The 12,710-nt window shown below is 50.2% G+C and overlaps 1 protein-coding gene across 1 annotated transcript in view; it reads right to left on the bottom strand.

The window, feature by feature from the left end:
* Nucleotides 1-12,710, bottom strand: part of LOC120027082 (potassium voltage-gated channel subfamily H member 8-like) — a 114,195-nt gene that overhangs the window by 36,129 nt on the left and 65,356 nt on the right. Inside the window, exons 7-10 of the mRNA XM_038971920.1 lie at nucleotides 5,211-5,415; nucleotides 3,429-3,641; nucleotides 2,472-2,671; nucleotides 1,065-1,314 (exon numbers count right to left, since the gene is read on the bottom strand). Coding sequence (XP_038827848.1) covers nucleotides 1,065-1,314; nucleotides 2,472-2,671; nucleotides 3,429-3,641; nucleotides 5,211-5,415 — 868 coding nt within the window. The remainder of the gene's footprint in view (nucleotides 1-1,064; nucleotides 1,315-2,471; nucleotides 2,672-3,428; nucleotides 3,642-5,210; nucleotides 5,416-12,710) is intronic.

Raw genomic sequence — 12,710 nt, forward strand, 5'->3', positions numbered from 1 at the left:
TCCTGCCAAATGGATGACCATATTAGAGACACATATTCCCCTCAGATTTCACAGACCCACCAATTTCAAAACAAATCAAATGATCTACTCCCATATCTATTGGGTGAAATATCACAGTGTGCCATCACAGCAGAAAGATTTATCACCTGTTGCCACAAGAAAAGGGCAACCAGTGAAGAACAAACACCATTGTAAATATAACCCATATTGATGTTTATTTATTTTCCTTTTTGCACTTTAACTACTTGCACGTCATTACAACACTGTATATAGACATAATGACATTTGAAATGTCTTTATTATTTTGGAACTTTTGTGAGTGTAATGTTTACTGTTCATTTTTATTGATCATTTCACTTTTGTTTATTATCTATTTCACTTGCTTTGGCAATGCAAACATATGTTCCCATGCCAATAAAGCTCCTTAAATTGAAGAGAGGAAAAATATAGAGAAGTGTAGATGGTCTTTCTGTCAGACGCCGTCATACAGCTGGAGGTCAGATACAGTAGCTGTCATAAAGAACAGGGGTATTCATGGTGAATGGAATGGATGGATAACTCATGGGAGTGACAGGCGACAGAGGGCTGTAGATTCCGCCCGACAATGGAAACTATGATCCACAGGTGGCCTGTTGGGATGGAATCAGACAAGTAGCATCACAAAGTGTTCCAACAATGGACTCGGATTCTCTGTCTGTCTGTCTGTCTGTCTGTCTGTCTGTCTGTCTGTCTGTCTGTCTGTCTGTCTGTCTGTCTGTCTGTCTGTCTGTCTGTCTGTCTGTCTGTCTGTCTGTCTGTCTGTGCCTGCCTGCTTGCCTGTCTGCTTGCCTGTCTGCCTGCCTGTCTCTGTATGTCTGCCTGCCTGCATCTGTCTGCCTGCCTGCATCTGTCTGCCTGCCTGCATATGTCTGTCTGTCTGCCTGTCTGCCTGCCTGCCTGCCTGCCTGCCTGCCTGCCTGCCTGTCTCTGTCTGTCTGTCTGTCCCCGGCCTGCCTGCCTGCGTGTCTGCCTACCGTTCTGCCCGCCCGCCCGCCTGTCCCTCCCTCCCTCCCTCCATGTCTCACCCAGTATAGCCAGCACCATGCCGTCCTTCAGCACCTCCATGGACCCAGAGCAGACAAAGAAGATGGCCTGCAGGGCGTCCCCCTGGCGCAGCAGGTACTCCCCAGGGGCACAGAACGTTGTCTTGATGTGCAGGGACAGGGAGCGCAGGCACCCCCTGCTGGCCGAGGCAAACAGCGACAGCTCCAATATCTCCTTGTTCAGGTGCATGGTGATGTCAGAGCGCAGCTCATCTGGGAAGTCCTTCAACAACTGAGGGGAGGGGGGAGGTGGACAGAGAGCAAGAGGGAGGGGAGAGGGAGAAGTAGAGGGAAAGGAAGAGGAGAGGGGAAGGAGGAAAGAGGGAGAGATTGACAGCCATGGCAGTTGACTATAAACTGTTGTCTTGGTCAGTTTTCTCTTGATTTTGTCATTTTTATTATTCACCTCAAGAGACTTCCTGGCTAAATAAAGGTTAAAAAAGGTCAGGTAAATAAATAAAAAGTGATGATGTCACCAAACATCAGCATGTATCAGGCCACTTTGAATGAAGGCACTTTGGTGAAAATATTGCAAGTGTTTTTGCAGTAAGTTATGTTGGGCATAGCCTTGGGAAGTAGGGTGCTGAAGTTGCTGCAGCAGCCCCTGATAAATCACAATTTAAAAATAAGTTACATATATTTTAGTCATTTTAGTCAGAGCAATTTGGGTTAAGTGCCTTGCTCAAGGGCACCGATAGATTTTTCACCTAGTCGGCTCAGGGATTTGAACCAGCAACCTTTCGGTTACTAGCCCAATGCTCTTAACCATTACTCCTGTATGGCAAAGTGGAGAAAAATACTTTTCAGCAGAGTGGGGAGGAATATTTACAGATTGTATTGAATGGACAGAGGGGATCTGATCCTAGATTTTGAGACGCTTCATGAATACCGGCCCAGACCCTATATTGAGAACTCTGCCTCACACTATTGTTCCCATCACAAAGCACCAGCTACATTACTATCACAGTAATCAATCTCTCCAACATCTAATCATCCCTGACACACAATGTTTGTCAGTCTCTGTTAAGGCAAATAACAGAAAAGTGCTGAGCAGAAAAGATCAATGAGTCATCAGCCCACAGAGGCCCAATTTAATCAACAGGACTATCTATAATTCATACATCTGTGATTCATCTCCCTATCCTATATTAATGCTTTGCTCTGTTCTGCTATGTGTCTCACAGGCAAACATCTCCTGAGGCATGATTGGCCACTGTCTCTCACTCAGCTTCTGTCTCTATCTTTTTCTTGGTCTACCTACGAATCTATCTCTCTGTCTCAGTGAGTCTCAGTCACTCTCTCTCTCTTTCTCTCTCTCCACATTTTCAGCCAAGTCTCTTAATTGTCTACAGTCAAAGCCATCATCAAGCCCTTGATTGGTTGAATCACCTCGTTGGAGTCGATGCCGTTGTTGACAGACCATGTGGTCTGGAAGTACTCCAGCATGCGCTGTTTGAGGCCCTGGGGCAGGTGGTGGACTCGGATGAAGTCCTTCAGGTCCTTGGTGCGGGTGTGGTACTGGGACCAGCGAGAGTACATCCGCTGGATAATGGCCGTCACGTTACCAAACACCAGGGCGTGCATCAACGCTAGAGGGGGAGGGAGGGAAGCAGGGTTTTGGGGGGTTCAATTAGGATTTGCAGGGGCATGAAATTGGAAGATGGGGTGGGCATGATATTGGTTTGGGGTTAGAGTGTGGGAGTAAAATTGGGGTTGGGGGTTGTTTGGAGGGTTCAATTGGGAGTTGGATGGGCATGAGATTGAGAGGTGGGGCATGAGATTGAGCGAAGAGAAGAAAAATATTTACTCGAGGCTAATAACTCAATTTCCCCTATATACTGTACACACTAGGTCTGACCTATACCAAACTCTATCTGGGCTGGCTAGCTCTTTGTTTTCATCTCATAAACACTGGGGGGAGACAGGGGAGATGAGGCGTGTGGGACACACACACCCACACACACACACACCCCTTATGTCTCTATCCTCCCTGTGTGTGTGTGTGTGAGCGTGCGTGTGATTGCCCCCAGGCAGTCGGGGACATTTACCACATCCAGACTCATGAACATCCAGAGGGAGAACACTTGCCACTGTGACCTCATTTAAACCCTCTGCCCCAAAACCAGTTCACGTCTCTGGTTTGAACCAGATAAAACTGGTCCAAACCAACTGATCAACCACTTTAGTCTTTATCACAGTACAACTAGATGAAACCAGACATAACAAAAATGATGACCATCAACTAAATAGAACTATCTGCCTGGCGGTCACAGACCACTTTCTGAACACTATTTTACATGCATGAATTGTGATGTGTGTATGTGTACGTGTGTGTGTCTCCCCTACCTCCGATGAGCATGGTGCAGATAGAGAAGATCTTCTCAGCGTCGGTGTTGGCCGACACGTTGCCGAAGCCCACGCTGGTCAGACTGGACAGGGTGAAGTAGAGAGAAGCGATGTAGACACTCCTCAGAGAAGGTCCGCTCAGCCCCGTCCCGTTCACTTCCCCCAGGGGGTCGTAGGGAGACTCTAGACGCTTCCCCAACTCATGGAGCCAGCCTGGAGACAGAGAGGAGGGAGGGAAAGATAGGCTTTGTTCCAATTCTCTACCCTTCTCTCGTACACTCCTTCTCATGATGTAGAAGAAGTGTAAGGAATGTGGTGGAAACTTCCTCCAGTCATTCTTGTGAGGCTTTGTCCTAAACGTCTCCCTATTCCCTACGTGGTTTACTTCTTTTCCCCAGAGCCTTGCACTAGCTATGTAAATACGTATAGCATAATTGGAGCCCATAATTGGAGTCAACAATATAGCTTCTCTGAGCTGTCTCCACTGTATCCAGAGCCCTGGATGCCTAACATACAAACTGGAGTAATAGCAGGTAGAAACGGACTGGCCATAGGGCACTTTGGGAAAATGCCAGATGGGCTGGTCCATCTGAAGCCCGGTAGGCCAGTCTAAATTGGGGGTTTTGCGCAGAATGATCATCATTTGGAAAATAATGTGGTGTTAGAAACAACCAGGACAGTTTCTGGTCGCAATCCATCCCATAGCAATCCAATCCATAGCAAGTACCTGAGAACCAAAACTGATCCTAGGTCAGGTTCTATCTGTGATGTGAGTGTTGAGACAGTCATCAGGCCCCTGAGACCTCCACCAGACACTGAAGAATGGTAATTGGATATACCTCTCTCACAGAGCTCCTGACACTGACGTGGGATCAGCGTTAGAATACCGTAATTGGGATACAGCACATTAATCCGGTAGCCCTGATATACTGACCTCAGATCATTTTATGACACTGAGGCTGAGTTAATTGGGAAAAAAGCATCAGCTTCTCATGGCCCCATCAATACTGACCCAGAATCAGTTTGGAGACGTCAGGTAGAGGTAATTGAGAACAGCGCCTGGCTCATCGATACTCACTGGGGATCAGCCCTCGACGCCTCATTATGTGTTGGATCTGGAGTAGTTCAGGGGAAGCTTGGGCCGATGACTAGTCATTACTGTGGGACTATGCTACTCTGTCAATCATAACCCCAGAAACAAATTAAAACAGGACATGGTTTTTCCCCAGTCACATTCAATTCCCCATGCATGAATATGTTATAGCATATGTAACGAAGGTCTCGCTAGAAATCACCCAAATCAATAAAATAATCAACACAGCCATTAAAACTGCAGAGAGAGATGCTTGCTGGAAAGCTAATATAGGCTAGCCAAAAACAACCACATGATATGCTACGAAAACCAGCTGACACTACCAACCAAAAACACCCACTCACCAAATGTCAGCCCCACCCCTGAGCTCTAAGACAGAACTAGCTGCTCACCGATGTCTGGCTCATTCATTGATGTCCATGGTCTCTAGCCAGGTGACTGATCCCATCCCTGAACCCCTCCAGACAGAACTAGCCACTTACCGATGCGATGCCCACCATACCCCTGATCCATTCTCTGACATGTTCACCCCTCAGATGCTCACCCCTCACCCTCCCACCTCTCTTCCTGACCTCTACTTTCCCCATCTCTGAACCCCCCTCCTCCCCCCTCCAAGTCAGAACAAGCTGCTCGCTGATGTGATGCCCCAAATCCCTGATCAGACAGAAGTAGCCACTCCCACCACTCACCGATGTCCCAGGAGTAGGCGTTGGCCTCCATCTCCTTCTTGCCGATGACGTACCAGATACAGGCCATCCAGTGGGCCAGAAGGGCGAACATGGACATGAGCAGGGTGAGAACCACAGTGCTGTGCTGGGAGTACCGGTCCATCTTCTGGAGCAGACGCAGCAGCCGGAGCAGACGCACTGTCTTCAACAGGTGGACTACTGATACCTGGGTGGGGAATGAATGACAGGTGTGGTTCTATTACAGTGATAGCAGATGAGGTACAGAGGGGAGCAAGTGGCAAGAGTCTTCATCATCATTATCATCCTCCTCCTCAGCTGACTGGCACATTTTTGTACTTAAAAGATGCATTTAAGAACCGGCTGCTTCTTGATCAATGTGACCTGCATGACTGCATTATGGAAATGGCAGAGAGGTCGTAGTGAGGATCTGGCATTCACCTGGCATTACCATCGCCTGGCATCACCATCGCCTGGCATCACCATGGCCTGGCATCACCACCATCTGCCATCACCCATAACTGGCATCCTCATCATCTGGCATCACAAAAAACCTGGCATCACCACCATCTGGCATCACCACCATCTGGCATCCCCATCATCTGGCATCACCATTACCTGGCATCACCACTACCTGGCATCACCACTACCTGGCATCATCATTACCTGGCATCACCACTACCTGGCATCACCAATACTTGGCATCACCACCATCTGACATCACCTGTTATCAGCATCATCAAACCATTATCTAACTCAGTTTAGGAGCCTAAGATGGTTATCTATTGAAGGAGTCCTGTTCTATGGATATGACAATGTCCTCCTGTACTTTGTGTAAAGGCATATATGGCTGCCTTAACACAGGCAGCCCAATTCTGATATTTTTTCCACCAGTTGGTCTTTTGACCAATCACATCAGATCTTTTCACATCAGACCTTTTTAAGAGCTGATCTGATTGGTCCCAAAACCAATTAATGAAAGAAATATCAGAATTGTTCTGCCTCTGTAAATGCCTGTGTAAAGTGTAACCCAAGTACAGTTGAAGTCGGAAGTTTACATACATCTTAGCCAAATACATTTAAACTCAGTTTTAAACAAATCCTGACATTTAATCCTAGTAAAAATCCTCTGTCTTAGGTCAGTTAGGATCACCACTTTATTTTAAGAATGTGAAATGTCAGAATAATAGTAGAGTGATATATTTCAGCTTTTTTATTTTTCATCACATTCCCAGTGGGTCAGAAGTTTACATACACTCAATTAGTATTTGGTAGCATTGCTTTTAAATTGTTTAACTTGAGTCAAACGTTTCGGGTTGCCTTCCACAAGCTTCCCACAATAATTTGGGTGAATTTTGGCCCAGTCCTCCTGACAGAGCTGGTGTAACTGAGTCAGGTTTGTAGGCCTCCTTGCTCGCACACACTTTTTCAGTTCTGCTCATGTAAGGCGTGCGTACTGGTGGTAGAGAAGTCAGTCGCAGGAGAGCAAAGACTGTGTTACAACGGCGCAGTTTAATGATAAAAATCACTGTGAACAAAAACAATATATACAATGGGACAAAAACCCCAGACACTTACAATAAACAATACCGGACAATGGCATGTGGGGAACAGAGGGTTAAATACACAACATGGAATTGATGGAATTGAAACCAGGTGTGTGGGAAGACAAGACAAAACAAATGGAAAATGAAAGGTGGATTGGCGATGGCTAGAAGACCGGTGACGTCGACCGCCGAACGTCGCCCGAACAAGGAGAGGGACCGACTTCGGAGGAAGTCGTGACAGTACCCCCCCCCCCCCCCCCCCTTGACGGGGGCCGCGCACCGACACCGGCCTCGGGAATGACCCGGAGGGCGAGGCGCAGGGCGATCGGTGGAACTCCTGCAGCATTAAAGGGTCCAAAACGTCCTCGACTGGAACCCAGCACCTTTCCTCTGGACCGTACCCCTCCCACTCCACGAGATACTGAAGGCCCCTTGCCCGACGCCTCTAATCCAGTATGGAGAGAACGGAGTACGCCGAACCTCCCGCACCTCAGACTCCTGGAGCGGGCCAGCCACCACCGGCCACCACCGGCCTGAGGAGAGACACATGGAACGAGGGGTTAATACGGTAATTGGGGAAGCTGTAACCTATAACAAACCTCGTTCACTCTCCTCAGGACACAAACCGCGGACCCAGCTTCCGGCAGGGCAGGCGGAGAGGCAGGTTTCAGGTCGAGAGCCAGACCCGGTCCCCCGGTGAGAACACCGGGGCCTCACTGCGGTGGCGGTCTGCGTTCTCCTTTTGGCGCTGCACGGCCCGCTGAAGGAACACACGGACAGCTTCCCATGTCTCCTCTGCACACCTGAACCAGTCGTCCACCGCAGGAGCCTCGGTCTGACTCTGATGCCAAGGTGCCAGAACCGGCTGGTACCCCAGCACGCACTGGAAGGGAGAGAGGTTAGTGGAGGAGTGGCGAAGCGAGTTCTGTGCCATCTCGGCCCAGGGCACGAACGCCACCCACTCCCCCGGCCGGTCCTGGCACTAGGACCGCAGAAACCTGCCCACATCCTGGTTTACTCTCTCCACCTGCCCATTATTCTCGGGGTGAAACCCTGAAGAAAGGCTGATCGAGACCCCCAGACATTCCATGAACGCCTTCCAGACCCTAGACGTGAATTGTGGACCTCGATCAGACACTATATCCTCAAGCACCCCGTAGTGCTGGAAGACGTGCGTAAACAAGGCCTCCGTAGTCTGTAGGGCCGTAAGGAGACCGGGCAGAGGGAGGAGACGACAGGACTTCGAGAACCGATCCACAACGACCAGTATCGCGGTGTTACCCTGTGAGGGGGGAGATCGGTTAGAAAATCCACCGACAGGTGCGACCAAGGCAGTTGTGGAACGGGTAAAGGTTGTAGCTTCCCTCTGGGCAGGTGCCTAGGAGCCTTACACTGGGCGCACACCGAGCAGGAGGAAACATAAACCCTCACGTCCTTAGCCAAGGTAGGCCACCAGTAGCTCCCGCTCAAACAGCACACTGTCCGACCGATCCTAGGATGACCAGAGGAGGGTGACGTGTGGGCCCAATAGATCAACCGGTCACGGACAGCAGATGGGACGAACAGACGCCCAGCGGGACACTGGACGGGAGCGGGCTCTGCACGTAACGCCTGCTCAAAGTTCCGCATCCAGCTCCCACACAACCTGCGCCACCAGGCAGGAGGCGGGGAGTATGGGAGTGGGATCCATGGGCCGCTCCTCTGTGTCAGACAGCCGGGACAATGCGTCTGCCTTCACGTTCTGGGAGCCTGGCCTGTAGAAAAGGGTAAACACAAAATGGGTGAAAAACATGGCCCAACTTGCCTGGCGAGGGTTTAATCTCCTCGCTGCCCGGATGTACTCCAGATTGTGGTGGTCAGTTCAGATGACGAAAGGGTGTTTAGCCACCTCAAGCCAATGTCTCCACACCTTCGAAGCCTTGACGACAGCCAACAGCTCACGGTCCCCCACATCATAGTTTCACTCCGCCGAGCTGAGCTTCTTCGAGAAGAAGGCACAGGGGCGGAGCTTCGGTGGCGTACCCGAGCGCTGAGAGAGCACTGCTCCTATCCCAGCCTTGGACGCGTCCACCTCCACTATGAATGCCAAAGAGGGATCCGGATGGGCCAGCACGGGAGCCGAGGTAAACAGAGCCCTCAGGTGACCAAAAGCCCTGTCCGCCTCAGCCGACCACTGCAAACGCACCGGGCCCCCCTTCAGTAGTGAGGTAATGGGAGCCGCTACCTGACCAAAACCCCGGATAAACCTCCGGTAGTAGTTGGCAAACACTAAGAACCGCTGCACCTCCTTTACCGTGGTGGGAGTTGGCCAATTACGCACGGCAGAAATGCGGTCACTCTCCATCTCCACCCCTGAGGTGGAAATGCGGTACCCTAGGAAGGAGACGGACTGCTGAAAGAACAGGCACTTCTCAGCCTCGATGTACAGGTCATGCTCCAACAGGCGACCAAGCACCCTGCGCACCAGGGACACATGCTCGGCGCGTGTAGCGGAGTATATCAGAATGTCATCGATATACACCACTACACCCTGCCCGTGCAGGTCCCTGAAAATCTCGTCTACAAAGGCCTGGAAGACTGATGGCGCATTCATCAACCCATACGGCATGACGAGGTACTCATAGTGCCCTGAGGTGGAACAGAAAGCCGTCTTCCACTCATCTCCCTCCCGGATACGCACCAGGTTGTAAGCGCTCCTGAGATCTAGTTTGGTGAAGAAGTGCGCCCCGTGCATTGACTCAATCACTGTGGCTATGAGCGGTAGTGGGTAACTATACCTCACAGTAATCTGGTTCAGACCCCGATAGTCAATACACGGGCACAGACCTCCCTCCTTCTTCTTCACAAAAAAGAAACTCGAGGAGGCAGGTGAAGTGGATGACCGAATGTACCTCTGACGCAGGGATTCGGAGACATATGTTTCCATAGCCTGTCTCCGCCTGTGAGAAGGGATACACGTGACTCCTGGGAAGTGCAGCATCTACCAGGAGATCTATTGTGCAATCGCCCCGTCGATGTGGTGGTAATTGAGTCGCCTTCTTTTTGGAGAAGGCGAGAGCCAAATCGGCATATTCAGGGGGAATACGCATGATGGAGACCTGGTCTGGACTTTCCACCATAGTAGCACCAATGGAAACCCCTAAACACCTCCCCGAGCACTCTCGCGACCACCCCGTGAGAGCCCTCTGTGGCCAAGAAACAGTGGGCTCATGACAAACTAACCAGGGTAGACCTAGCACCACGGGAAACGCAGGAGAGTCAATTAGGAAGAGACTAATTCTCTCCTTGTGACCCCCCTGCGTCACCATGCCCAGAGGAGCGGTGGCCTTCCTGATCAACCCTGACCCTAATGGTCGACTATCTAAGGCGTGAACGGGGAAGGGCACAGCCATGGGAACAATGGGGATCCCTAAACTATGGGCGAACGATTTATCTATAAATTTCCCAGCCGCGACTGAATCGACGAGCGCCTTATGCTGGGAATGCGGGGAAAACTCAGGGAAAGTGACATACACAAACATATGTGCAACAGAGGGCTCTGAGTGAGAATGGTACCGGTTCACCTGGGGTGGCAGCCAGAGCGCACTGCCTGCCTCGATACCCAGAGGAACCAACCCGGTACCGACCGGCAGTGTGACCTCTGTGGCCACAGATGGTGCACGAGCTGGAACCCCTCCGGTCTCCCTGCGCACCGCCCCTCCCAGCTCCATGGGTATTGGAGAGGGGGTGCAAGGGGATGGAACCAACAAACCCTGATCTGAATGTCCGCGGGTAGCCAACAGGTTATCCAGCCGGATGGACAGGTCCACCAGCTGGTCGAACGTGAAGGTGGTGACTCTGCAGGCCAACTCCCGACGGACGTCCTTGCGCAGACTGCAACGATAATGGTCGATCAGGGCCCTGTCGTTCCATCCCGCGCCGGCAGCCAGGGTCCGAAACTCCAGGGCGAACTCCTGGGCGCTCCTCGTCCCTTGCCTCAGATGGAAGAGGCGCTCCCCCGCCGCTCTACCCTCGGCAGGTGGTCGAAGACTGCCCGGAAACGGCAGGTGAAGTCCTCAAACTGGTCCAACGCCACATCTCCCTCTCTCCACACGGCGTTGGCCCACTCCAGGGCTTTCCCGGTGAGGCACGAGACGAGGGCGGACACCCTCTCACGGCCCGAAGGAGCTGGGTGGACGGTTGCCAGGTATAGGTCCAGTTGTAATAGGAACTCCTGGCAGTTCGCAGCCGTCCCATCATATTCCTGGGGAAGAGAGAGACGAATCCCACTGGGACCAGGAGAAAGAGGGGCGCGTAGTGGAGACCCTGGTTGTGCTGGTGGAGGCGCTGAGAGAACTCCCTGTCTCTGGTGGATCGGCGATGGCTAGAAGACCGGTGACGTCGACTGCCGAACGTCGCCCGAACAAGGAGAAGGACCGACTCACAAATGTTCTATAGCATTGAGGTTAGGGCTTTGTGATGGCCACTCCAATACCTTGACTTTGTTGTCCTTAAGCCATTTTTCCACAACTTTGGAAGTATGCTTGGGGTCATTGTCCATTTGGAAGACCCATTTGTGACCAAGCTTTAACTTCCTGACTGATGTCTTGAGATGTTGCTTCAATATATCCACATCTTTTTCCTCCCTCATGATGCCATCTATTTTGTGAAGTGCACCAGTCCCTCCTGCAGCAAAGCACCCCCACAACATGATGCTGCCACCCCCATTCTTCATGGTTGGAATGGTGTTCTTCGGCTTGCAAGCATTCCTCTTTTTCCTCCAAACATAACGATGGTCATTATGGCCAAACAGTTCCATTTTTGTTTCATCAGACCAGAGGGCATTTCTCAAAAAAGTATGATCTTTGTCCCCATGTGCAGTTGCAAACTGTAATCTGGATTTTTTTATGTCGGTTAAGGAGCAGTGGCTTCTTCCTTGCTGAGCAGCCTTTCAGGTTATGTCGATATAGGACTCGTTTTACTGTGGATATAGATACTTTGCACCTGTTTCCTTCAGCATCTTCACAAGGTCCTTTGCTGTTGTTCTGGGATTGATTCGCACTTTTTGCACCAAAGTAGTTCATCTCTAGGAGACAGAACGCGTCTCCTTCGTGAGCGGTATGACGGCTGCGTGGTCCCATGGTGTTTATACTTGCGTACTATTGTTTGTACAGATGAACGTGGTACCACCAGGCGTTTGGAAATTGCTCCCAAGGATGAACCAGACTTGTGGAGGTCTACAATCATTTTTCTGAGGTCTTGGCTGATTTATTTTGATGTTCCCATGATGTCAAGCAAAGAGGCACTGAGTTTGAAGGTAGTCCTTGAAAAACATCCACAGGTACACCTCCAATTGACTCAAATGATGTCAATTAGCCTATCAGAAGCTTCTAAAGCCATGACATAATTTTCTGGAATTTTCCAAGCTGTTTAAAGACACAGTCATCTTAGTGCATGTAAACGTCTGACCCACTGGAATTGTGATACAGTGAATTATAAGTGAAATAATCTGTCTTTAAACAATTGTTGGAAAAATGACTTGTGTCATGCACAAAGTAGATGTCCTAACCAACTTGCCAAAACTATAGTTTGTTTACAAGAAATTTGTGGAGTGGTTGAAAAACTAGTTTTAATGACTCCAACCTAAGTATATGTGTAACGGCAGTCTACGTCGTCCTCCTCCTCAGACGAGGAGAGGCGAGAAGGATCAGAGGACCAATGTGCAGCGTGGTAATTAGACATAATGAATTTAATCAAACAAAACAAGACACTATACAAACTGACAAAACACACTAACCGTCACAGTCCCGTGTAGCACCAACACTGACACAGGAACAGACAAACTAGACACACAACATAGAATTCCCACCCAGCTCACGTCCTGACCAACACTAAACAAGCAAAACACATAAGAACTATGGTCAGGACGTGACAATATGTAAACTTCCGACTTCAACTGTATGCGTACTAGGCTACT

Source organism: Salvelinus namaycush, chromosome 32 (genome assembly GCF_016432855.1).
Source record: "Salvelinus namaycush isolate Seneca chromosome 32, SaNama_1.0, whole genome shotgun sequence".
In the NCBI taxonomy this organism is placed as follows: Eukaryota; Metazoa; Chordata; class Actinopteri; order Salmoniformes; family Salmonidae; genus Salvelinus; species Salvelinus namaycush.